The sequence below is a fragment of the Pezoporus wallicus genome, unplaced genomic scaffold (assembly GCF_028554395.1).
Source record: "Pezoporus wallicus isolate ANWC-B61680 ecotype Strahan unplaced genomic scaffold, APGP_CSIRO_Pwel_v1 contig_3048, whole genome shotgun sequence".
NCBI classification, from domain to species: Eukaryota; Metazoa; Chordata; class Aves; order Psittaciformes; family Psittacidae; genus Pezoporus; species Pezoporus wallicus.
The window spans coordinates 198,344-226,025 of NW_026636441.1; the positions used below are offsets into that span (position 1 = coordinate 198,344).

The window sequence follows — 27,682 nt, forward strand, 5'->3', positions numbered from 1 at the left end:
CAGAGACTGCTCCTGGCAGCTGTGCAATTCTAGGAGTAGGTTTTAAGGCCATGCAAAGATGACAGTTTCCTGGGCACCTCTGACTTGCTGGAGATACACTGCAGCTGTAACCTGCTGTGACCAACTTGCTGCCTCTGCTCTAGCTGAGATGTGCTGTCATGCTTGCTCCAACAGCACTTTGTTCTGCTCTTTGCTGTTTCCTCTGGTTTTCAGCAAAGGGCCATGTCTGCTTTATGGTGCTTTGGTTTATTCTGTGGGTTTTTATCAGCTGCAGATTTGCTGGGGATGGGGAGGTCAAGGAACCAGCCAAGGGAAAGGGATTCCAGGGCATGGGCAGGGCAGGCTCTGGCAGATCTCGCGCAGGACCTTTTCTCCCTGTCCCCTTGTGCACACTGGCATCTTACCCTGAAATCCATGGAATCTATCTCTAGGGGAAACAGGAGGCTGAGCATGGTGTGAGGACATCCCAGTCATCTTGGGGGCTCCCTTTGCAGGGATGCTCAGGGTGCTGGGGAAAATGTCTCTCACCCAGCTGCTGCCCATTGCCTGCTGGTTGTCCTGCCAAGATGCTCTGTGAAGGAGCCAGAAAGGGGAATGAGATGGTGCAAGATCTGAAAAGGATGAATGGACAGCAAGATGGTCTCTCCCTACCACAGAGACCATTCCAGGGTGCTGCTGGGCATGGGAAGAGCCGTGGGGGCATGACATCAGTTGTTTCATGTTCTTGGCAACCCCAAAATGTATTTGTCCTGGGTTCAGCTGTAACAGTTATTTTTCTCCTTCTTAGTAGCTGGTGCAGTGCTGTGTTTTTGACTTTCAGCCTAGGAACAACGCTGATAACACCGATGGTTTTAATTGTTGCTAAGTAATGGTTACTCCGCTCAAGGAGTTGCTCAGTCTCATGCTCTGCCAGTGAGGAGGGGCACAGGAAGCTGGGAGGAAGCAGAGACAGGACCCCTGACCCAAACTAGCCAAAGGGGTATTCCGTACCACAGCACATCATGCCCACTATATAAACCAGGGGGAGCTACCTGGAATTTACCCCGATTGCTGCTCGGGTTGGGCTGGGTATCGGCCAGCAGGTGGCGAGCAATTGTATTCTCTCTCCTTGTTATTCCCCTTATCATCATTATTATTATTGGTGGTAGCAGTAGTGGTTTTGTATTATGCCTTAGTTACTGAACTGTTCTTATCTCAACCTGTGGGAGTTACATTCTTTCAATTCTCCTCCCCATCCCGACCAGAAGGGGGGAGGGGGGGAAGTGGAGGGGAGGGGGGGGAAGTGAGCTAGTGGCTGCGTGGTTCTGAGTTACCAGCTGGGCTTAAACCACAGCAGGACTGCAGCAGGGCAAGTCAGGGTCACTGCTCAAACCCAACCACATGACATGTCTGATGTTTCCTCTGAGCTGTTTGCCAGTCATCTTGCCATTTGACCCCCATCCTTCTCCCTGCCAACACTGATACCAGCTCCTCACCCTGCCCTGCCAGTGCCTTCCATAATCCCAGTGCTCTACCTCCCTCCCCATGTGCTAATCCTATAAACCCACAGTAAATACTGCCCACCTGGCCCTGCCTCTCCATGTCTCCTCTCCAAGGAAGTCTTTGTGGGTTCCCCCAGCATTGTTTTGGGTGCACAAGGCTGTCACTCACATAATGGGTGCACCGCTTGCATTGGAGCACTGGGAAGGATCCCAGCCTCTAGGGGATTTGTGCAAAGCACTGGCAACTATTCAGTAAGACAGCCAATGCACCCCAAAATGCACTCCAAAATGTGCCTGGGTGCTGGTTTCACACTCTCAGGAAGCACTTTCTGTGCTCAGGGTGAGCTGCTCCAGCCTGTAACCATCTCCAAAGCTGAGTAGCCAGACACTCAGAACTGAGCCCCAGAGGTTGGGTAGTAGAAACCCTAAGGGAGTCCTGAGGGTGGGATCAGGATGAGAAATGAAGTGGAGCAAAAGGATGCGTAGCCGTGAGAACCCCACTCTCACTCCTTGCAGTGAGGGTGGGGTTCATCTGGGCTGGGGGTGGTCATGGCCAGCACAGCCTGATTTAATAATCCTTTCTGCTGGGCTGTTGGAAAATGTTGAGAGGGAAACACTGCAGCAAAGTGGCTAGATCTTGGGGAACAATATTTTTGCAGCCAAAAGAGCTGGCCAAGGTAGAACTAATGGGTTGCTCATGTCTTTGAATCACAGCCTGATTGCTAACAGCACAGAGCATCTTGTGTAGAGAGTGGATGGAAAGCCTTTATCAGGCTGAGCCAGTAGTAGACATCCAGGATGGTTTAATCTGGGCCATTTTAGTTGGATTCACACAGGATTCACTATTTCAGTATGCCTATTTTAAGACTCCCTTGGCGTGTGGGAGTAGGGCTGGCATGAAGGAAGGCCCTGATGCTGCTGCCTACATCCATCCTGGCATTGCTAGCCAGGATTGGGAAGCAGCAGGGCAGCCCGGGGCTGGGACCGTCTGCAGTATTCCAGCAGCACCAGTGCCAGGCAAGGAGCCATCCCTGGGCTCATCCATCTGCCCTGCAAGGGCTTAGGCAGGCAGTGAATCACAGAATCATAGAATAGTTTGGGTTGGAAAGGAGCTTAAGATCATCTAGTTCCAACCTCCCTGCTGTGGGCAGGGACACCTCCCGTCACTGCATTTTGAGCTAGTCCAGAGAAGATTAAGACATCCTAAGAATAAAACCAAGCCACACAGTTCAACCAGCTTGGATGAAGTGTGAAAGTGTGCCAATCACTGAGCTCCAGGAGGGGAAGGGATTACAAACCCTGGGGAAGATTACCACTGGACATTTCAGTGCACAGGGCAGATGCTAAGCTCCAGTTGCGCTTCCTCAGCTGGGTGGATTTCTTGTGACTCCATTTGCAGTGCTGCAGTGTGTGTTTTTCATCTCACTAATGACTAATTAAGCAACTCCAGGAAGTGCCCACACAAATGTAGGAGTTCAAACAGGGGCACATTTCCAAGGAGAATAGCCAAATGTATCTCTCCCCATGAGGCTTTTATTTCTATAGAGCAGCCCCCTTCTGCTACATGCTGGATGAAAGGCACTGTGTATATAAATAAATGCATTGTAATATACCAACTGTTTTGATCACTGCTGGCAGCATGGACAGTGGACAGGATTGGATTCTGCTCCCAGATAACAATTCCCCTACCCCATCTCCCCACTCCCTTCCCTTTCAAATGAGGGACAGTACCTTGAAGCATCACTCCCTCCTTGGTGATACCTTGGCTGGTTTCTGATATTTCTGTGCTACAGCTGGAGTGCAAGCCTGCAATCCAACCAAGATATTATTTTTTCCTCCCACAGTGACATTACAATCCTTGTCATGGAGATGGGACTAGGATTCAGAGCTGCACTTTGCTGCTCCCACTAACCAAATTGCTTGCAGAGCAGTTTGATGTCATTAGTGCTCCACAGGATGCCATGCAATGAAACCCCTGTTTGCTTTTGTCTCCTCTTCCCAGGGACATACCAGGGCCAGTGGGTCGGAGGGATGCGCCAGGGTTACGGTGTTAGGCAGAGCGTTCCCTATGGCATGGCTGCAGTTATCAGGTCACCCCTGAGGACATCTATCAACTCCCTGCGCAGCGAACACACTAATGGCACGGTGCTGCACCCCGACTCTTTGCCAGCAGTGGCTGGCAGCTCTGCCGTCTCCCGGGGTGGCTTTGTCCTCATGGCCCATAGCGATGCTGAGATCCTCAAGAGCAAGAAGAAGGGCATCTTCCGACGGTCGCTGCTGAGTGGGCTCAAGCTCCGTAAGTCTGAGTCCAAGAGCTCCTTGGCCAGCCAGCGGAGCAAGCAGAGCTCTTTCCGGAGTGAAGCCGGAATGAGCACGGTCAGCTCCACCGCCAGTGACATCAACTCCACCATTAGCCTGGGTGAGGGCGAAGCTGAGCTCTCTGTCATTGAAGATGACATTGATGCCACCACCACTGAGATCTACATCGGCGAATGGAAGAACGACAAGCGATCCGGCTTCGGGGTGAGCCAACGCTCGGATGGGATGAAGTATGAGGGAGAATGGGCCAACAACAAGCGCCACGGCTACGGCTGCATGACCTTCCCTGATGGCACCAAGGAGGAGGGAAAATACAAGCAGAACATCCTGGTCAGTGGCAAGAGGAAGAACCTCATCCCGCTGCGGGCCAGCAAGATCCGTGAGAAGGTGGATCGGGCTGTCGAGGCAGCTGAGCGGGCAGCCACCATCGCCAAGCAGAAAGCAGAGATTGCTGCATCCAGGTAAGGTGGTCTCCATCCCAACATGATGTCTCAGCAGAGGTCCTGCCCTGATGGCTGCGGTTGGATGGGAGAAGTGGAAAAAGGCTTTTTGCAGTCTAGGTGCTCAGTGGAATGTTTTAGGGAAGCTGCTGGAGGCAGGCAAGCATTGCTGTGGGTGTCTGCCAGTGCAGGCAGCGGTTGGTGCTGGCTGGACCACAAAGTGGGAGCAGATAGCGTCCTGGAAAGCCAAGCTGCTGGGCTTGTCCAGGTCTCATGGGTGTTGTTCAAAATGGGGTAAATACAAGCTGATTTGTCCTCCTGCTAATTCCAAGTGGGCTGTGGATGCACACTCTTCCCAACCAAGGCTATGCAGGGTCACCCAGAGCTGTGTAGCCTGTGCAGGGGGTGGTTACACCGTGGTGGAACTACACTTGTGGGTCATGGTGTGGGGCTCACAAGCTGATAGTTGTCACTTAGGAGCTATTGGGTTATTTACTCCATTTCTCCCTAGCCTCTTTAATAAGCAGGATGATACTCTTAGCAGAAGAGCTCCTAAGATGTTGTTTGCTCCTATCCTGTCTGACTTATAGCCAAGAGGAACCATCTTAGGCAACCAGGTTAGCCTGCACTGGGAGGATTCCCAGCTATTTCTGTTGCCAAAAGAGGTTTTGAGTGGAAAAGCAGTCAAATCACTGGCTGCAGCTGATGCCTGGGGAGGGCGTGCCCTGCCCGAGTCTCTGCTAGAAAGTAGCAGATCTGGGTGCCCAAATAATCCTTACAAGCCTCAAGAAGCCTCTTCCTCCCCTGGCTGGCTGTAGCCATCATGGAACTGCTCAGTGATTCAGGGCATGGACCTGATCTGGCTGAAAATGAGCAGGAAGGAGTGGGGGAAAGGGGTATTATCTAATTTAGTTTGAAATAGGGTCCAACTCCCAGCTCAAAGCAGGGACAACTGAGCACCTTCTAGATGGCTCCCAAGATGTGTCTGGAGCATCGTGATTTTCAGTGAGCTCCTAGACAAGTGGTGAGCTGAGGAAGAAAGGCTACTCTCTTGAATTCAGGGCTCTTTGTATCACTTTCTGGAGATGGTTTATTAGAGCATGATAATTCCTTTCTCTTTTATGAGCAAATGCTACATATAGCAGCCAGGCTGGGGAAAAGGGTCTAGGGCTAGGCCAAAACCCAGGTACCTCCTCAGTCTCCTGTGCTGGATTAGTTGTTGGGTCTGGATCATTTGTATACAAACTCACACTTGAAAACTTTATCAGCATGTCTGATGATGACTTATCTGCAATATGAATGAGACTCCCAGGCCTGCTTTGGGAGCATATTCGGGCTTGATGATGTTTTTGAGCTGATGTACCAAATTGTCAAAGATTTGAAAAAAAAAAAAAATACCACTGGATTGCCAGGTAGGAAACAGACTACAGAGCAACAGAAAGACTGTAGTTTACCCTGTCATCTGGGAATGTGAATGCCTCAGTAGAAATGCCTGAATCCTGGAAATGTGGAAATCTAATTTGCTGTGGGATGCCAGGTCTAAGAACCTAACATTCTCCACCCCCAGGTGTTAATGGTCGTGGAAAACCACAAGAGTGGGAATTGGAAGAGATATGAACAGGCTCAGCCCCAAGGTCTTGGAGAGTGTCTTGGGTATGCAATTCAGCTGCACTCAGGAGAGGCCCAAGGACTTCAATATGCCAGTCTGAAACCTGTGTTCCTTCACCTCAAGCTCTTCCCTTTTGTGAGGACTTTTGCAGAGACAGTCTCTCAGCACACAGAACCAAAAGATAGCAAGCTTTTACAAACCTAGAACCAGCTAGAAAGGCTTCCATATAATAAGTCTGATTAATTTTAAAGCTTCTAAATGAATAAACACTCCCCTGCAGTGTCCACCCCAAGTTGCATTGTCCAAATGGAAAGAAATGCACAACATAGGCAGTAGGTACATTAGTGGAGGAATACTGATGCTCTTTGGTGGCTCTGGGGCTCAAGGGTACAATATCCTCTGTCTAATACCAACGTGAGCTCTGGCTTACCAACACCTGGGGATTTTATAACAGCACTGGTATGTGTCTGTATATGTGCATGTGTGTGTATGTATGTATTCTTTCCTGTCTAATAATATGGCTGAGTTCACTATGCAGCCTTTCCCTTGGTGGGGGAAAATATGTGCCCACCCACGTATTTCATTAATTTTGTAAGATTTCAGTATTTTTGAAAACTCTACCACTCTGTCAGATTTGGTTGGAATTGGCCAACACATTCAAAAGTTATTAGTGTAGGAGTGATGACATATAGATAAACAGCACAATCACATAAGCCCCATTTCCTGAGGAAAGTAGGCTAAAAACATAGTGTACTGGAGACAAGTAAATTGGATTCTTAAAGTTGTTTTAGTCTGAACAGCGTACAATGTTATCTGTGACACAGGAAAATTAGATCATTTAAGGAACAATTTTTATGTTCAGTAGATGATTCTTTCAAATTTTCTTTGATGCATTTAAAATGAAAGAAGACTTTCTTCTTATATCTCCTATTTGCTGAAATAGTTTGTATAAAGTTAATGGGTAAGAAGAGCTGTGAATCAGGTCTGAAAAACTACCACTGAGATCAACTATGGGTTTTCAGAGGGAGCCAAGGGGGAAGCCCTTTTTCAGCCTGTCTAAAATGAAGGTTCAGGGTGTCCTCTTTGTGCTATGGGGTGCTCCATTCCCCTCTCCTATCAGCCAAGAGCCATCGCTCTTCTTCTGCTACCCTGGAAGGATGAAGGATGCACTAAAGATGCTGCCTCCCATCTCATTAGTGATAACATTGATACCTAAGGCAAGTTGTCCATAGGCACTGGTGTGTCATGGTCAACTAAAATATAATATCCAGGCAAGAGAAGTGGGCCAGGAAGCTCATCCTCACCCTTTGGCTTTCAGCACATCCACCAGCCGTGGAGGATAGATGCATGTGGAGCATATGGGAGAGATCAGGACTGACTCCAGCTCTCAGCAGCAGATGGTGGTAGTTTTAATGCAAGGCAAATAAACCCTAATTCTCTCCAGTTTTTTTTTCTGCTGCCACAGTTCAAGGTTTTGTAATTAGTGGCTGGACTACTTATGAGAGGCAGGGCCATCACTAGTGCTAGGGATATGAGTCCCAGACAGGTGGCATTTGGCAAGCACTCAGCACAAGCTTTGTGGGACCCTGTTGTTCAGCACCTTAAATAACAGCACCTCAAATAACAGCACCTCGGAGCAGCTGATGACCTAGCACCCTGGAGGGGATGCTGCTCTCAGGTTAGTCCTAAGTAACACACTTTCAGACATAATTATAGCTGAGCCATTCACCAATGATGAGAAAATATGATTAAGCTCAATAGTCTCAGGAGGAGTACAGTGTCATTCAACTTCAGAAAGGGAAACTGGAGAAAAAAAGGAAAAGGAAATGAATAAAGGCAAACTGGTAGTGAGGACAGGTAAAGGAAAATGTTTAGACTCATCATGGATGCTCTTTCAGGATGCTGCAGTGAGGGCAAAGTATTTGTTTGCGTTTGAAGTATGATGGGGAGCAGGAAGGCAAGAAAAGCCCCAGACAGCTGAACAGCAAAGTGTGGAAGGTTGTTTAAGCCAAACAGATATTTTCTTCAGAAAAATGGAAATGCAGCCCAGGCAAAACCCACAGAACAGAATAGATTCTGCAGTTCTGATCCCAAGCATTTTAAGTTGTGGTAATGTCACTACTGGCAGTACACTGAGCCATGATAATGCTGCTTAATACTCTCTCAGGCCTGTGCCTGCAGCTTTGCAATTGTACTTAGCTGCATTTGATTTAAGGTTTCTGATGTCTTTTCTGATGACTGGGGGAAGTGGCTGCAGGGCTCCCACTTTAGTCTCACTCTAATCCCTGCCTCATGCTGCCAGTGGGGCTTTTGCTGCAGATGGAGGCAGGGAGGAGGAGGAGGGATATGGGTTAAGGAGAATGCTGTGGCCCCAAAAGGGTTTTGTGTGCCCTTCCTCAGGTTGGGATGGTAGGGATGAACCAGCAGTGGACTAAAGCTAAAGTGAGTCACAGCAGAACTGGCTGTGGGGATGGGGCTGAGCAAATGCTTCAGGGATCAAACCAATTGTGTCAGGGCCTCCCTCTGCCTTGTCCAGCCCTTCTTTGGGCACCTCTGGGGCCAGTTCCTCTACTTATGGTCCCTTAGAGAAATGCTGCTTTCTTGGCTGAGGCCATACAACCCAGCTAGAGCTTGGGGCTTTGCATTACTTGGGGACCAGTGGGGTCACTGACTGCATCACCTGGTATCCTCTGGGTCTCATGCAGGGAGAGCATGCACCCTCCATCCTTTGCCAGTCTCTTCACCCTTTCCTTGAGGCATGCAATGAAAAAGGGAGGAAAACGCAGAGGGGATGGATGGAGGTAACTCAAGGGCTGAGATCAGCTGGGACAGGAGGTAATTCTCTTTATGGCAGCATTTTCTTTTTCCTTCCTGCCCTCTCTCCCCCCAACCAGCTCCTGTGCAAAGACCAAGGCTGGCAGCCTCCAGCAAGCTTTACCATTGACACATAGCTGCGCTGCATCACAGCACACTGGCTTTCCTTCCTGCCAGCTCCTTCCCTCTGTCCCCTCCCTGCCCCCCTCCTGCCTGTGCACAAGCTCCGGTGTGTGACAGGAATCAGGCAATACTGTGGCAGCAGAGATTAGGATCATCTGTTATTCCTCCCATCCCTGTGCCGCTGTCAGATGGGATGACACAGGCACATCTGACTCACTGGCGAGCGCAATTTCCACCTCTAGTTCAGGACACCCGAGGAATAGCAGATCCCCAGATGGCATCCCAAAGCACTGCATCCTTACTCATTACCAGCTCTTGAGGGATCTGCTGTCTGCACTGTGACTAAATTCTCCTTCAATGCCAATTTAATAACTTCCTGCTCAGACAGGATTTGCAGCATTAAGCTTTTTTGTGGATGTGTCAAAAGTCAGGACTAGGTGGAATGCTTGTGCAGGGCCAGCTCTGCGAGTCCTCGACTGCTAGTTACCTCTCTGCCTGCGCTGCAGTGCAGGGCTGGAGGGGCACATCCATGCACAGGCATGAACAGGCTAGAAAATTAAGTGCCTTTCATAGGAATGATGCTTTACAAAATAATCCAACTGGAAAAAACTCAGCAGGGTCCTTTTTAGCTTATAAGAGAGCAGCTCAGTGTGAATTTTGCTAGCCCCTATCTTTTCATTGCTCTCCCATCCTTCAACCATGACTCCCAACTTGGTGGATCCCACCGCCTTCCCTCTCTTCTGAGCCAAATATGAACTAAACCACCCTGGCTCCGTGGCCCAGGTGTGTGACATGCGTTTGTATAATTATTTCCAACATTGCTAGGTCCTGATGAAATAACATGGTCAGGGCAGAGATTCACAGCCCGTTGGATTTGCCATGGTCCCAGTCGGATCTGCTCCCTGTGCTCATTGGGGAAGATCTCCAAAATCATGCAGTCCTGGCAGACACGGCTTGTGTTACAGCAGGTCTACAGCAGAGTCCAGCTGGAGGGGATGGTTTTGCCATAGAATGAAGCTGGAGAAGGGTCTTGGGATGTGTGACAAAGCCGGGATAGGAGAGCTGTGCCAGTGCTGGAGCATGGTCGCTTTTTCAGCAAGACCAGATGGAAACAGGCAGGGATGACACCGTCCAGCAGTGCAGCAGGAGGAATGGGAGGGTGATTCACTCCTGGCAGCCACAGCTTCCATGGGAAGGGGCTGCCCTGGAGAGCTGGGCAGGAGGTGGGGGCCAGCATGGGGGGCCAAAGGGGAGGCTGCCACCTCCTCCTCCTCTTCCTCCTCTTAGCATCACATAGCAGCCCATCGCAGCCCAGATCAGCTGCTTGGTTTCTGATCCAAGCATTTTACTGGCTTAGCACATGGGCTGAGTGGCTGGCACTGCTCTCCTGCTGCAGAATCAGCCCTTCTCGGTGCAGGATGATGATAGTCCCCTGAGCAGTGTTAGATGCCCCCACTAACACAACAATCTCCTGCCCACCCTGACTGACTGCACAATACAGGGAAGAGGGAATGAGCTGAAGAAGAGGGTGGTGAAGCCTCTTCTTCATGCTGAAGCCTTCTAGCTTTTGGGTGGAGCAGCCCTTCATCAGATGGGGGAAAAAAAATAAAGGAAAAGCCAACAGCAGCCACAAAAATCCAGCCCCTGATTTTCCTTTCTGCTCTTTTTCCTATTCAATGAGCAGAAACTGCAGCGTTGCTTTTCTCAGTGATCTTCATGAGGAAAGGGAGAGATCCTCCCCCAGCCTGCACAGCTGCCTGGCTCACAGCCTTATCGCTCTCCTCTATCCTCATCCTCAGCCTCTGTGGGGTGCAAGGAGACTGGTGGGGGTACATCCAAACCTGGCAGGCCCAAGGATTAGGTGCTGACTGTAGCATCCCAGCCCCCTAAACCTCCTGGCTGCGTCAGTGGGAACAGCTGTGACATGTCCCTGCTTGCTCCCATGCTGCATCCCAGCAGTGCTGCACCCCAAAGTTTCGATAACAGAGGAGAGCTGAGGGGAAAATCCCTATGCTACAGCTATGCTGCTTTCCCATCTCGCGAGGGAGACCTGTGTGCTTTTTCCCTTGCCCAGCTATCCCTTTTTGGGTTTCCTGGCATGTGTTCCTGCTGGCTGCAGTGCCCCCCCCCCCCCCAGCCCTCCCACCTGTTTTCCTGAAGCAACATCCCCAACACCTCCATGCTCCTTTCCCCCCCAAAGCCCCTTCCTCCATAGAGAGAGGAGAAAGCAATATCAGGAGCACAACTGAGATGAAAATGCAGAGTGAAGGAAAAATGCTATTTTCCTTGCTGATGTTCCTGAGCGTCACTTCCCAGTACAGACAGAGATTGGGATGCTGGAGGGACTGGCACTGCCATGGGGGGGGGGGAGGCTCACAGTCCCTGGGTGCTCTTGCAGTCAGTTTGAAAAGCCTCAAGCAATGAGGTTTCTGTTGCTTCCTCCATGCAGGAAAATAACTAGCTGTCCTGGCTTCCTAATCCAGGAAATTAAAGGATTTGACCATAGACCCTGCTAAGCAAATTTCCCCCTGAAAATCCCAGGGAGATTTAACCCACAGAGCCATCTGATTACCTCTTTAAAGTTGTGACTAAGAAAGTTCCCAATTCTTCAGGGTGCTCAGCACCCTGAAATCCCATCTCAGCATCAATGTGGCTGTGCCTGGTGCTCAGCCCACCATCTGGTGAGACCTTCTTTTCAATTTTAGCCCACCTCTGCCGCCCCTTTTCAATGTTGGGCATCAGCCCTTCACTGCCTGCTTGCTGCCTATGGGGAGAGCAGAACCTCGCTGCAACCGTGGCCCAAATACCCTCCACCCCATCCCTGTGTGTCGCCCTCCAGGGACATGGAATGTTATTTGTGGACTGTTGGTTTTCCTGGTTCAACATCAGGAGCAGGTCACATGGGAGACAGGCTAGGTTTACCCCAATGGGAAATGAGTGAGCTCTGTGCTAGCAGCACCAGCTCCTGTTCATGGACCTTGATAGCAGAAGGGAACATGTGACCAGGTCCTATAGCTTTGCTAAACTCATTCTGCTCAATTAAAGCACATCTGGTATCCATCCCCAAAGCAAAACCTGCTGGAGATGGTGAACCCAAGCAAGGCTGGGTCAGTGAACACCCTGCCATGAAGCATCCTTGTGAGTCTTGATGTCTTGATGATTCCACCCTGAGCAGCAGTTCCTCAGGGTTGGACTGCCTTATGGAGTTTGTGGGTTCAAAGCTGGTCACCATAGTAATGAAGGCTGTCCCACAGCCCTACCACTGTCAGGCAGCCATGGCTGGTCCCCATCCAACAGAGCAACATCTCTGGGGATCTTCATATAGCCATGACAGGTGGCAACTTCCTAACCCTTTGGTCCTGGGGATAAACCCTCCAGGATAGCAGTAACAGAGAGAAGAGCTAGGGATGAAGCACTTTTTTCCAAGGGGAGAGGTGAGGGGCAGGACTGGTGCAGGGTCTGATAGCCCTCCAGCTCACCTCTGCTCTCTCTGGAGAAACAGGCAGCAGTCTTCTCTCCTTTATCTGGATGCGTCTGTCTGCTCTGACACTCATCACCATAGCATGGAGGTGAAGCATAAATAATTAAAAGCCCAGATTCTCTCCTGGCAGAGCAGGGCTCTGGGTTCCTTCCCCTGTTGTGCTGCTGGCTGCTTAAGTGGAAATTTTCACGGGCTTTGCCTTGGAGGCAGCACAGACCTGCAAACCCAGCCCCGTCTGCTGGCCTCTGGGCATGCTGGTGTTTGGGGATCAGCAGGGGCACCTACTGCCATAGCAGGTCCCCAGCAACAGCATCCTATCCAGGGGATCCCACAGGGTGCTTGGGATGCGCTGGGATGAGCAGCACTCACCAGCTGAGGATCAAAGCGAGTGCAGGTAGGCAGTGGGGCTGAGTGGGCAAACCCTACTTCAGACCCAGCAGCTCATGCATGGCCCCCCATCTGGAGAAGCCTCCTGAGAAGCAGGTAATTTGGGGGTGCTGTCTGGCTTTTGGGCTCCTGGGTGTTCAAAAATCCCCAGGTGACAGGGAGGAGAAACTCATGCAGTCAGCAGGGATGAGGAAAGAGGCTCCTTCTGGGTGGGCTCTGAAGTTTGAGGCAGGCAGGAGCTGCTCGTTGCTGTGACAACGAGATGGTATATGTTTCTTTCCCCTCCCACATCCATCAGGGCTGTGGCAAACACTTGCACTGCAGAGGGGTCTGCCCACCCCTGCCTGGCTGCCCAGGGCACACCCAACCCCTCTCCCTTCTGCCTGCACCCACCATGGAGGGTGCAGGGGACCAGTCAATATGTGCCATGGGGCCAGGTCAGCCCCAAGCAGCACTCAACATGACAAGAAATTTAACCAAACATTCTTGTCCCCTCCATCCTTTCAGCCCATGAGGACCAGAGCTCCAGAGAGTGGTGACAGCAGCTTGTCATGGAGCATATTTCTGCAGTGTTTTAGCATCTGATGTTACTTTTATTAGGTCTGATTTGGTGGCTACTGTTTGCAGCTGAGATTTCTGTGTAGGTCTACATCCAACCCAACTCTGCTTAGGGCTTGGCTGCACTGGGGGGTGGTGGTACACCGGGTTTGGGGCACAGCCAAGCAAAGTCCTTGTCCCCACTCAGCACCTTCCAGGATGGTATAAAGTAATGAGGTTATGGGGGTGCAGTTTGTGGCATGCTTTCTGTGGGGAGCATTTTTGCTCTGGGTTGGCATTTTCTCATCATTCCTGTGAGCTGTTGGTAGGCAGATGTGGGAGCTGGATGTGGTAGCTGTGGATGGAGAAAATGCTGCTGTGTCCCACACATGGCTGTCTCCAACCCAGCCACTTTGGGGCCAGTTGACCCTTACAGCAGAGAAGAGCTTTTCATTATCACTAGGTCCATCCTGGTGAGGCTAAATGTGGCAAGAGGTGCATGGAGTGGTGCCCATCACCAGCATCTCGCTGCAGCCTCCTCCCAGATGTGTGCAGCAAGATGTGGATGTATTTGTTTTCCAAGCATCTTAGGGCCCTAGTGGTTGAAATCATAGATTCATAAAATCATAGAATAGTTAGGGTTGGAAAGGACCTTAAGATCATCTAGTTCCAACACCCCTGACATGGGCAGGGATACCTGTGTAAACCATGTCACCCAAGACTCCATCCAACATGGCCTTGAACACTGCCAGGGATGGAGCATTCACAACTTCCCTGGGCAACCAATTCCAGTGCTTCACCACCCTCACAGTAAAGAACTTCCTCCTTATATCTAACCTAAACTTCCCCTGTTTAAGTTTTAACCCGTTACCCCTTGTCCTATCACTCCAGTCCCTAATGAAGAGTCCCTCCCCAGCATCTTTGTAGGCTGCCTTCAGATACTGGAAGGCTGCTATGAGGTCTCCATGCAGCCTTCTCTTCTCCAGGCTGAGCAGCCCCAACTTTCTCAGCCTGTCTTCATATGGGAGGTGCTCCAGTCCCCTGATCATCCTCGTGGCCCTTCTCTGGACTTGTTCCAACAGTTCCATGTCCTTTTTATGTTGAGGACACCGGAACTGCACACAATACTCCAAGTGAGGTCTCACGAGAGCATTGTAGAGGGTCAGGATCACCTCCTTCAACCTGCTGGTCATGCTCCTTTTGATGCAGCCCAGGATACGGTTGGCTTTCTGGGCTGCAAGCGCACACTGAAGCCGGCTCGTGTTCATTTTCTCATCATCCAACACCCCCAAGTCTTTCTCCGCAGGGCTGCTCTGAATCTCTTCTCTGCCCAACCTGTAGCTGTGCCTGGCATTGCTCCGACCCAGGTGTAGGACCTTGCACTTTTTGTGGTTAAACTTCATGAAGTTGGCACTGGCCCACCTTATAAGTGTGTCAAGGTCCCTCTGGATGGCATTCCTTCCCTGCAGCGTATCAACCAAGCCACACAGCTTGGTGTCATCAGCAAACTTGCTGAGGGTGCACTCAATCCCACTGTCCATGTCACCAACAAAGATGTTGAACAAGACCAGTCCCAACACCGATCCCTGAGGGACACCACTCGTTACTCCAGTATCTGAAGGGGGCCTATAGGGATGCTATGGAGGGACTCTTCATTAGGGACTGTAGTGATAGAGCAAGGGGTAACGGGTTAAAACTTAAACAGGGGAAGTTTAGATTGGATGTAAGGAGGAAATTCTTTCCTGTTAGGGTGGTGAAGCACTGTAATGGGTTGCCCAGGGCGGTTGTGAATGCTTCATCCCTGGCAGTGTTCAAGACCAGGTTGGACGAGGCCTTGGGTGATATGGTTTAGCGTAAGGTGTCCCTTCCCATGTCAGGGGTGTTGGAACTAGATGATCTTAAGGTCCTTTCCAACCCTAACTATTCTATGATTCTATGATTCTATGATTCTATGACTTGTGTACGTTTAGGTTTTTAAGATGGTCTCAAGCCAAATCCTCTCCTACTGTGGGCCCAAGGTCTTCATTCGCACAGTCCCTGCGTCTGCCTTCCAAGCCTTGGGTGGTGCAGTCAGGGCCTTTGCCAGTGAAGACCAAGGCAAAGAAGTCCGTCAGAACCTCAGCCTTCTCCAAATCCTTTGTAGCCAGTTCTCCCGATAGGTTCCAGAGGGGGTCTACATTGTCCCTTGTCTGTTTTTTATTCGTTATGTACCTATAGAATCCCTTCCTGTTATCCTTAACATCCCTAGCCAATTTATGCACAGATAGCTAATTGGTGTATCTAATATTCCACCCCCTGGGTACTGGAACTGTATTACTGCCTTCACAAATCACTCAAGGCAAGACTAGTGCAATAACAACCAAGCCAGAAGATCTGTGAAAAGAGTCAAGCTGGAATTAAGAGTGGGTTTTATTGGGGCAATGAATACCAGATAGGGAAAATAACAAACGTGTTGCTAATTGCTGCCATCTCCCCACACCCTGAGGGAAATATCTGGACAGATACTGGCCCTGGGTTGCACCAGCCCTGGCTCTTGTAGTCAGCTTATTGTGCCAGTCTTTTGGGGCCACAGAGGTGCTGGATGAAGGATGCTCTAACTGATGAAGGCTGATGAGCTTGTTATAAATGTGGCTCAAATAAATTGACGAGAGCCAGACCAATGAATCAAATCAGTTTATTGAGCAAGTGACAGCAAGCAAAACAGCGCTGGGTGGCCGGGGAGTCTCCGCTCCGCCAACGGCACGCACCCCACTTCCCCAAAGTCACTGGTTTTATACTCTTCTTCATCCGATATACATGTCACCTCCTGGCGTCCTCTTCATCTGTGTGATCTGTAGATAAGGGGTCTCATTCTGTCTCCTGGTGGGTGTGGGAAGGAAGGCTCCTTATCGCCTTCCCCATGCATCGTTTACTTTAACAGATACCCGCGGTCTATAAGCAACATGTCAAAGCACCGTAATTTTCCAGTAGCTATTAAGCAAGCAAGTCTCTAAGCAAGTAACTCCTAAGCAAGCAAGATTTGATTAACAAACAGGAATTTACTCATTACACCAGGAGCCTGGGTTTTTTTGTGCTCCTTTGCATGGTTGATTTGTAGGTGTACAGGCAATATAGAAAAGATTAAGACCTAATAATCCTGCTGAAATCAGCTCAATACTGAGCAAAGGGCTTAGTACTTGTGATCTCCTGTGTGCTCCTGTTGAGGAGTTGGGGCTATCTGGAGAGCTCAGGGGAGGTTTCCATCAGCTCTTGTCATGGGATGGAGGAGGGCTGGAGATTTTCATCCCTGCAGCAGGATCCTGACAATAAAGTAGCATTTTCATACTTCCTTGTGAAGCCTAAATCCCACCAAGGAGGGGATCTCCCCCAGATGAGCTTTTAGTTCACGGGGCATCAGAGAAACAAGGGTCTTGCTTGCAAAAGGACATGTGAATTCTGGAAAACAGACCTTCTTTTCCAGGAATCTTGCCCGAATGATGCTTTTTCACATTTAAACCACAAGTAATGCAGATTTCGCCCTGAGTTCAGAACATAGCTTCCTTTGGCCCCAAACATACTTTTGCTCAGTCTGCTACCTATTTTTAATTTAAGAAGAGCATGTTTTTCATACAGGAATTCAAGAAAGAAAGGAATAAGGATGGCAAGTCCTTCATCTGGTTCAAGTTTGTCCATCACTGCACTCAAACAAAGCTGGATAGAGGAGACAGACTCATAAAAGAAACAGTTTTCTTGTGACACCAGGTGCAGTTACAGGTGTCACATTTACAACTTCCAAACAGCCCCATCTCTGTTCAGGGATGTTTCTGGTGTTCTGTAAATTTGCTCTAATTTACAGACTAATTTTCAAGCAGTTTGTCCCACTTGTTCTGCCAAAATGGTCCATTAACCTAAACACAACTCAAGCCTTGCCTGGTTTTAATTTTGCTTCTATTTTTCCTGAAACCATCAAGTGTCACAGATTTTGCTTAGAGTTCACCCCTTTTTGGCTAAACTGGCCTTGAGCATTGTATTTGCAGCAGAAGCCCTTGCACCAGCTCCTTGCTCACACAAAGCCAGGCCAGAGTAGCTGTTGGCATTCCTAAAAAGCCAAGTTCTTCCTTGCAAATCAGGCTATTCCAGTATCTTATAGATTAGCTGGAGCTGATAAAGTTGACATTATGAATCACTTGCAGATATTATCCTTTCCCTTGTCAGTTCTGGCCAAATCACAAGAGATCTGCAAAGATTTACAGAAATTTGGCTGCACTTTTTCCCTGCCTCCTGCCAGCTCTTCTTGCCAGTTTGACCATTTGCCTGGTAATCCTCTGATAAGTTGGCTTGGCAAAAAATTCATAAGAAAAATATTCCAAGCCAGACCCAGTGTGGACTCTTTGCCCCTACCCAGACCAGACCCTTGGGTCTCAAAATCTATAAACCACACCTAACCATCACCATTGTGGCTCTTCCCAGCCCCATCCTTGACAAAACACTCTCCTCCAGATCAGCAGTGGCAGAAGGAACCCAGATGAGCACCTTCCAGATGTGCAACTTTTCATCAGCTCAGATAAGATGAGAGGGGCACTGTGCTCTTGCAAACAAGACAGTGAGCTCATCACAGGGTGGAGGACACCACTGGAGGTAATGGAGTGATGCAAGGGGATCTGTTTAATTCCTCCCACCTCTGAACATCCCCAGCCTCCTCCTCCAGCTGTGATGAATCCATAGGGAAGGATCCGGCCTTATTTTGTGGTTTCCAGGATGGCGTTTCAGTCCGGCAAAGATTTATGGCAGGAGAAGAGTGATTAGTTTGGGCCCCATCTATGTGTTCTGGGGGAAGACCCACTTTACAAGGAAATGAATTCAAACAGTTAACAGGGGAATTAAGATTTAGCACAGGCTATGAGCAGCGAGCATGTATAGAGGAGACAGCTGTTAAAATTAGGATGTGACAATGACATCATGTGAGCACTCACTGGATTACTTGCATTTATTTGGAAATACTTATGTCTTCTATTATGCAACATATAGATCACCATAATTCTGCTTTTCACTCTGACGGCGCGTCTCCTTCAAACATCTTAGAGAGCATTACAAGCAATTAATCCTGCTGTGCCTCTGTGCAGCACTCAGCATTACATCTGCTTTGTGGGTATCAAGTATGTTTTAGATTGGAGATGGCTTAATTAATGTGATTGATTTTTAACTCTTTCTGCACCAAAGCTCCAAGTTGCTGCTCTTCCTGGGCTGGTCTTGGAGTCCACAGAGGTGAACTGGTCCAGAAATCTCTGGAGCGATTTTTTCAGAGATACAAATCCATCCATCCCCCAGGGATGGTGATTTTGACCTATTTTGGTAAAAAAAAAAGGGGAGGTGATGAATGCTGGAGAGGGGAGCATGGTCTGAGTGAGTGTTGAGCAGAGTGAGTGCATTTAAACTCAATTTTTTGGTTACATCAGTCATGGAGGACCTGCAGGACCTGCAACAGCATCACCACAGCCCTTCCACCACTTTTGATAGAACCCTCAGCTACTCCAAAGCAGGCAATTTATATAAATAAAGCATTTGTTAGAGCAAAACCAACTTGTCAGCACTTGAAAACAAGTGACAGGTCAACTCCAGGAGCAGGGACCAGACGTCTTGCCCAGGCTCAAAGAGGTGACAGCACACAGGCATGCACACACCTAGCTCCATATCCCTGGCTTGTGCTGCATGATGCAATGGTAGGCATGTTACTAGCCCTATTTTCCATTTATATGAGCTTGTCAGAAATGGCACTCCTCTCCCAGCAGATGTTGAAAAATTTGAGGGAATTCAGAGAGTGGCAGAACAAAAAAAAAAAAAATTAAAGGAGATGGAGAGTTTGATTTTGGAGGGAAAAGAAATCAACAGAGCTATTTATAATGCTGCCTGCACAAGGGTGGGTAGGAAAGGGTATTTTTTTTAAATGCTTTGACAGCTCAGCTAAGGGGAAGGGGCAAACCAGCCTCCAAAGGATGTTCACAGGAACACTGTAGAGGGGCTGGATAAGAGGGTGTAGATCTTGAGTGATGAAATACCATCCATCATGAGTGTCAGGGAAATAGTCGGTAATGGGTGAGTACAGGGAACAGTCACTTGTCCAGGTGAAAAACAATGCCTTGATAACAGAATCACAGAATCATTAGGGTTGGAAGGAATCTCTGGAGATCATCCAGCCCTCTGCCAAGCTGTTTTAAGGGGTGATGGAGGTGGTACTGATGGCAAGACCCCGCTCCTGCCTCTGCTCTTGGTGACAAACCCTGCTTGTATTTGCATCCATCATTTTATGCAGAACATGGTGGTGGGGGTGGAAATCTTTGCTTTTACATCCAAAACCAAATGTGTTTGGTTACAAGAAAAAACCCACCATCTTTAAATTCAGGTCTTCAGGCCCAGAGGCTACAGATATCTGCCAGGCTGAGGTCCCCACAGAGCATGATGAAAGGCACTAGCCTGCTTCAAGGTGATGCATCCCCAGGGAAACGAAGAAACCTGCCCCTATTTCCAAACCACCTGGGTGATTTGCAGACTGGGAAGCGGCTCATGAACATGTTGATGTAGCATTACCTGTTCCTCAAGAAGCCCCGGCTACCAGCAGCGGCTCCTCCATCACAGGGCATCAGAGCAAAAGGGTTTCATGGGGGGAACTTCGTGTTTCTCTATGCCTTGATCTGCAGAGGGAAGCTGCCTAATGTCGTCTTTGTCTCTCTGGTTGCTTTGCAGGACCTCTCACTCCAGGGCCAAGGCAGAGGCAGCTGTGACGGCGGCGCAGAAAGCTCAGGAGGAAGCACGGATCGCCAGGATCACTGCCAAAGAGTTTTCACCTTCCTTCCAGCACAGGGAAAATGGTCAGTGCATGTTGTCATGCCAGCCAGCCCCATGGATGTGGCTTTTGCCCTGTGCCACTCTCTACCTTGCTTAGCCATGCAGAGACCCAAAACCCCCAGAAATGAGCCCTACATGGAGGCTCCATCTGTGCTTGCAGCTCCTGTCCCTCACTTGGACTCTTGGGGTGGGAAACTGCCCTAAACCACCAGTTTTCAAAGGTATTAACACAAGGCTTTCAATATTCAGCACTTCCACCCTGTGCAGTCCTGTGGTTACAGGGATCTCCTCTTTTCACACCATTTTTTTTTAATTCATAGTCTTTGACAATTGCACGGAAAAAAAACCAGCAAGAGCTCTGAAAGCAAAATTCAAAGACAAATGATCCCAGAGGCAGTCACTGATTTTACCCCCATGACTTTTATGGCTCCTGATTTCCCATGTATTGGTAGCTAATCCATCACTTGAGCATGCAAATCAATTGCAAAGGTGTTGGGGGAAATGTGTGTTTGAGGTTTGCCTGGTGGCTCTTCCTTCCATCCATCATCTTCGACATTTCTTGCTGGTTTGTCCTAATTTTTGCTCATTGACAAGAAGCTCAAGCTCAGCAAAGGCTCAGGGAGGAGGAAGCCAAAGCAAAGCCAAAGCAAAGCCAAAGCAAAGCCATGGTCAGGCGGGGGTCTGCAGCCAGTGGGTACACGGGGTGGATTCACCCCACAAAGGCTGTGCCTATCTGGGAGTGAGAGGGAGTGGAAAGCTCCAAGTCCTCCCAGCAATAATTAACATAGCAATTAATCTAGTAATTAGTCTATGTGAATGGTTTTATTCAGAAGTTTTCTGCACTGAACCCTCATTAGGAGGTGCCTATCATTATTTTCTCCTCCTTCCAGATCTCTAACTGAAGATTACTCATTCGGTTTAATTGATCGAGGGCCTGGTGCTGGTGACTCATGTTGGTACTGTTTCCTCAGGACGGGAAAAAGGGCCCATTTCATCTTTTGGACCAGCCAGCCCATGCACAAGTCCTCAACTCACCGTGGAAGTTGCAGGGGGAGGGGTGTCTGGGGGAATCCCATAGCTCAGCGGTAATGAGCCAGACAAGGTTTGAGGTCTGGGTCCAGCCAGGAACCTACCTGAGATGGGGTAGTGGGGGTGGAAAGCCCTCCTCCAGGACATGGCCACATGCAAATGGGCATTTCAGGGGCTCAAGCATCCCCCCAGCAGAGGATGCAGAGCACCACACAGCTCTGTGCTATCTGGAAGAAGGTGCAGCTCTGTTCAAACACCCCTTGGCATTTCTCCTCCTGCAGAGGTCCAATTTGTATATCAAGATCTGAGCTTTTTCGCAGGGCTGTGCAGTCCCAGGGGCTTCTTCAGCCCTGAGGTATTCCTCATCTCCATTTCCTCTTGCCAAGAGACTTTGCTGGTTTTTAATCACCTCTTGAAAAGATATTTTTAGGTAATACATTTTTTACTAGCTTCTAGACCAGGATATGGTGCTTGACTTGTGTTGGGGCTTGTGTTTCTGGTGCTCATGTCTGGGTGGGCTGTGTGTGAGTGAAGAGGGGGGGAAGGAGTTTCCACTTAGAGCACATTAAAAAACAAACACACCATCCAAGATGTGTTGGGAAACCTGGGAGTGCCCATAGACCAAGTCAGGCAGATAATAGCTGTGAGAAGCTTCACCACCCCACAGACCCCGTAACCTCAGGCTGGGAGGAGCTGCAGCAGGGATGGGGTGAGCTGACACCACGCTGCATGTCCTTTCAGGGGCTATATGTGCCCACCTTGCACAGTGCTGCAGGTGCTGCCTGCCATCCCCTTTACACAGCAGCACAGGTGCTGGATGTGTCTACCTTACAAGGTTTCATGAGTTCTGTGTGCCTCTCACCTTCACAGCATCGCACCATCAGGCCCACAGGCATCCTGGCCCAAATCATCCTTGCCCAAATCATCCTTGCAACACAGCCCCTATTTAAACAGACAGACTCCAGACCTGTGGGCACTGGCTCCAGCAACCCCAGACATGCCACAGCAGTGCTGCAAGGCTTTTACCTGCAAAAGCCAAAAATATCCCTGCTCAGTAACCTGCATCACCCTCTCCCCTGTGGTTTTCCTTTTCTGCTGCAGGGATCTTCCACATACCCATCATGCTTGCTGTGGTTGTGCCTCCCTGGTCCTGGCTCTGCCAGATGACTGGTTGCAGCTGCCAGTGGGGTCAGCTGCTGCTGGTGGAGTGACTCCCCCAAGGTGACAATAGTATGTTGGTAGCAGAGGCAGGAGCTCAGCACTGCTCCCCAATCCCATATGTGGGTCCTCAGGGGCATGATGATGCTGCGGCCACGCGTGGCTGCCTCAGTCCTGCTGGAAATCCAGATTTGGTGCTCTGCATCCTCCTTCACGCTCTCACAACCGTTCTTCCAGGAACATCACATGCTCCATGACTAATTTTAGCTCAGAATAATTGTTGCACATCCTCGAGTGTCAAAAGCTGGCAAGATGGCACCATGCATCTGTTGAGTTCCTCTGCAAGGAAATGCCTGCATCCCTGTGGGGCTCCGGGGCTGGAGCGGCAGCCATGCCCCAGCATTGCTGCCCCTGCTCCTCCCCGAGCTACAGCCAGGGGCTGCAGAACTCAGGGAATTAACCCATGGGGAAGCAGAAGAGAACCTGCTCAGCTCATTGCAGGTCTGGGTGGGGAAGATTTAAGATGTGATGGTGCGTAATAACATGGGCCCTGGTGTGGGTCTCCAGGAGGATGCTGAAGCATCATTGGGCTTTCCTGCCTCTGTCATGGGGCTTGGGGAACCTGGGAAGATTGGGATCAGTGAGAAGGCACAGGAGCAGTGTGTGCAGTGAGGCTGTGGCTGGTTGTGATGTTAGAGATCAGCTTTGGGGTCATTGGAGCTGGAGGGAAGCTTTCAAGTCCCTGCAACTCCAGCAAGAGCCCTGGAGAACTGAACTGGGGAAGATCAGTTAAAGCCTGAAACAAACAGGGACACCCTAAGTCTTGGGTGTGCCCGTTCTGGTAGCTGGCTTTACACCTTTCTCATATGAAACCATTTATTCCTTCCCTGCCTCAGTTTCCCATCTGTGATATTGGAGGGTGGCTGAAACAGGAACATCTGAAAAACAGCCAAAAAAACAAGGCTGTATTTTTTGTCGAGATAGTTATTCTGTGTGAAGATGGAGGGGGTGAACTCCACCTTTCTCCTTCATGACTATTTCCCACAAGTACAAGTATTGCTTGGGGGCCCCAGATAGATCTCAGGAGATTCAGTCTCTGATTCGTAGAAAACTCCAGGAACAAACTTGCCAACAAAGTTTTCAAGCTGACAAGAAGGTATTCTTTATTGCGGCGCCGGGAGACACAGGGGATAGATCCTCCTAACGTGTGTCCCCGTATTGCTACACAAGCTGCCCTTATATAGTCCCTGGGCATACATACATATTCATGAGGCTACGTATGGATTACTTAATTTTCCAGAAAGTTCCCTGCATGCGTACAGAATTGTGGTGGTGGTCTCTGAGGGTCGTTTACTTCTTCTAACAATCTTCATCACTTCTGGCCACCTTTGGAGCACGCGCAGCAGATGCTTATACCAGCTTAATTGGTTCATTAGCACCAGAGACATAATAATCCTCCTGTCCTCCTACTTATCTCTTAGTTTAACTGTAGCCCATCCTGGACACCTGCCGTTACCAGATACTCCTTATCCCTGTGTCCTGTTCTTCTAGACTGTTTTTCTTAAAACTATGTCACAACTATAACGATTTATCTTGTACAAGAATTCTCAGTATGTTCTCTATCTGTAGTCTACTTTTTTTTCTGTGTATCATGCACCTAAGTAATTTTCCATTACAAAGCCATCAAACTTAACACTACTTAAAACTGATTCCAAAGGTTTATATATTTCATTCTGTAATTTTGTGCTCCCCCTTGTCTCATCTCCCACAAACAGGAACACAGGGAACAGACTAAGACTGAAATATGAGTATTGACCCAAAACACACTTTTCTGTAGAAAATAATAAGACAAAAGACAGTCATTAAGAGATAATTTCCCATCAAGAAATTGCTTCAGTCGGAAATTTCCAAGCATCCTTGTTACTATTTACCTCCCGTGTGAGTGCTTCCATGGGGACATCCATCCCCACACTCCTGGCATTCCCTGTATGTATCCAGATCATAGTGTGGTGGGACACGGGGGCAGCTGCAGGAAAAGGAATGTCCCAGCAGCAGCAGCACCCCAAAAAGATGTGATAGAGAAAATTACTCAGGAAGATTGTAGAGAGTAGAACAGGAGCTTCAGTGCATTTACTTTTAAACCATGGTAAGAAATTGAGTTCTTTCTTTTTGAGACTCATTTCTTGTCTAGCCATAACAATTGCAATTAGGTGCATTTCAGGGGCATTAGGCAGTTAATATATTCATCAAATTATTCACGTAATTTAGCATGTCTTTAGATGGAACAACTATGCCTTGAGAGGGTAAAATGAGAATTAACACTATTAGCTTGTATCCCCTTGAAACACTTTGGTATTTCATCAATGATAAGTTGCAGCTTTTGTTAATTGTCCAGAGAAGCAACATGTTTTTTTGCCAGGTAGTCACCTTCAGCAGAAGACACTCCCCAAGTCCCTGTCCCCAGGGAGACATTGTCTGGGGTGTGCTCTGGGCTCAAAGGGGATGAACTGTATTCAGCACAGTGAAATAAGGATGAGAGTGTATATTGTACTCACATAGCCCTGAATGTGCTACCTTGTTCCTGCCTGAACACGTGAGGCATGCTTACCCGTGTGCTCTCCATCACATCCAGCAAAGAGGGCTGTGTGGGAAAATGTCCATGTCTAGGGCAGGAAAGCTGTTCAATATATGGTTTGGGGGGGGGGTGGGGGGGGTGGAGTTCTTAATGGGAGGCTTGCATATCTGCCCAGATGAGACCATCTTCCTGTGAAAACTTTGAGGTGAGATTCTTTACCTCTCAGCCGCAAAGCCAATGCATTTCCTGTACAGGGAGAGGTGTGAAGGCTGTGGGGTGATCCCAGTAGCGCCTAGAACACATGAGCATGAACCATGGGTTCATCTCAGATTTCCCTTTCATGCTTGCAGATTGGGAACTGATGGAAAAAGTTGGTCTCCAAAAATCATCTTAACATCCTTAGCAGGCTTAGAGTGACTGCATGCCATGTAGCAGTCTGTGCTGCTACAGCACAGGCTGCTTTCAAGCGGGGCTGCAAGCTGCCCATCCCTGCAACCTGCCAGGGAAAGCAGGGCTGTAGGCAGAGAACAGGTAGGGCACAGGGCTCCCAGCAGCTCTGAATTGTAAGCAACTTCCCCACCTTGCTGGGGCTGTGGTCCTTCACATATGTCCCCAAGCAAGCAGGGTGCTTACCGGCAGCATGGGTAGCGAGAACTGTTGGGGCTAAAGGAGCAGGTTTCTAAAAGTGGTTTCTAAAAGGCTTGGTAGCCCTTGGGTTAGCAGTGGTGGAGAATCACAACCATAGTGCAGAATGCTTCTGTCTTGACAATGCTGGCAGCTGATGCCAAACTATTTCCCATGCTGCAGAGCACCATGTTCTAGTAGAAGCAGCTGTTTATTGTGCTACACTGCTGTTGTCCTGAACTTGCCCTACGGTTCCCCTGCCATCCAACACTCTCAGCCCTATTCTTTGACATGAAAAACCTGGTGGGTGCCCACAGAATAGAAATAATCCTGTTGCATTTCTCCCTCTCTCTTTTCACTTAATGACTACCCAAAAAGGTCTTGAATGCCAGAGACCGAAGCACCAGAACTCGAGCGATGAAATTGAGGTCCTCTCCACCGGGACACCTCTCCAACAAGAGAGCCCTGAGTTGTACCGCAAAGGGACTACCCCGTCCGACCTGACTCCAGATGACAGCCCACTGCAGAGCTTCCCTGCCAGTCCCTCCTCCACACCACCCCTGGGTCCTTCCTGCGGGAACAAGAGCTCTCACTTCTCCAGGCAGGTCTCAATGGATGAAGAGAGGGGTGGGGAGATCCAGATGTTGCTGGAGGGACGTGGCGGGAATTACTTGCAACCCAACAGCTGGAGCGAAGAGAAGGTCAGTGGGACTCGTGGCATGAGAAGCATGACACTGTGCAGCGGTCATCTGGGGTCAGCCTCCATCCCTGAAGAGTACAGAGGTCGGAGTGGAGGGCACAAGCATTCGGCCTCCAACCACAAGCAAAGAGAGAGGTGGACAGATTCCCCAGCCACAGTTTCATGGACTTCCCACCACAGGTCCCACAACCAGAGGTCCCACAACCACAGCTCAGGGAGCTCCAAACTGCTTGAGCTAGACGAGGAGAAGATGAGCAATTATGAGATGGAGATGAAGCCTCTCATGAGGATGGATTCTTATATGCAAGAAATTCATACCCAAAAAAGACACTATAGCAAAGGAGGACCCTGCAGGAGCATGGCTGATGACCACCGTGGGGAAGACCGGGGCTATGGGGTTCAGAGACTGAGGGCTAAGTCCCAGAACAAAGAGAATTTCAGGCCAGCTTCCTCTGCCGAGCCCACGGTGCAGAAACTGGAAAACCTGAGATTCGGGGACAAAGCTGAACCTCGGCTACTAAGGTGGGACTTAACCTTCTCACCTCCACAGAAATCTTTACCTGTTGCACTAGAATCTGAAGAAGACAACGGGGATGCTCTCAAATCCAGTACAGTAAGTAGGTGAAATTGTGTGTTGACATCTGGCTGAGAAGCTCAGTGCAGAGCTGTTGTGGTGGTGCAGTGGTGCAGAAAGGGAGGTTGCTCTGCCACCAGAGCTGGCCTCCCAGTTATCGTGGGTTTGTGTCTTGAATCCCCACTCCTCCCTTCTCTATCCTGCATAATATCATGTGCTGGGAGGGTTTCTCTGCAGAATGTCTTGATGGGAGCAGCCAGTTTTTCACTGGAGGATGTGAGTAGCAAGTTTGAGTTTGTTTTGCAACCCAGCCCTGGAGCCAGCAATAAGAATACATGATTGGTTGATATGGTTTAGTGTGAGGTGTCCCTGCCCATGGCAGGGGGTGGAACTAGATGATCTTAAGGTCCTTTCCAACCCTAACTATTCTATGATTCTATGATTACTGGGATTTTGAGCATTCACCTGGTGGAAAAGCTGCAGGAGTCGGAAAGGTGTTGGTGATGCTGCTTTGTGGTTCAGTTATGGCAACAGAACTTCATGCTGGCCCAAGAGTGTGGCATGACCCTGTTGCAACATCAGTGCTTAAATCCTGGTAGCTGGGCACTGCACGAACCTACAGAGCCTCTCAGTTGCTCTGCTGCTATGTGATGGCACCAACTGCTGAAGCAGTGGCTTTGTTACCATGTTGTACCGGAGGCCTGACCCGGGCGGAGGAGGAAACCATGGTCACAGAGCAGGGGACATTGCAAAGTGGTTGTGTTCCTGAGTCGACCACTGCTTGGGTTTCTTGTACTGATCTGCATGATACTCAGGGGTTTTGGTGTGTGGATGTGAGCCAGGAGCAGGTACAAGCCCCTCAATGGGGGGATGCAATGCAAAAGGGTCTTGGCAAACTGTAGACAAGAGGATGCAATTTGGGAAGGACACCTAGGAAGGGAAAGCAATGGGCAAGTACAGAAAGGGTAGTGGGTTATTGGAGCTCTGCAGATCAGTGGTAGAGAATATT

The 27,682-nt window shown here is 49.3% G+C and overlaps 1 protein-coding gene across 2 annotated transcripts in view; it reads left to right on the top strand.

Moving 5' to 3' along the window:
• Positions 1-26,746, top strand: part of LOC130594436 (junctophilin-3-like) — a 41,166-nt gene extending 14,420 nt beyond the window's left edge. The window contains exons 2-4 of one of the 2 annotated variants that reach the window (XM_057400321.1): positions 3,484-4,261; positions 19,912-20,036; positions 25,778-26,746. In XM_057400321.1, coding sequence (XP_057256304.1) covers positions 3,484-4,261; positions 19,912-20,036; positions 25,778-26,724 — 1,850 coding nt within the window. In that variant the 3' untranslated portion in view covers positions 26,725-26,746. The remainder of the gene's footprint in view (positions 1-3,483; positions 4,262-19,911; positions 20,037-25,777) is intronic. The other variant, XM_057400322.1, reaches the window with a different exon arrangement.
• Positions 26,747-27,682: the final 936 nt, after the last annotated feature.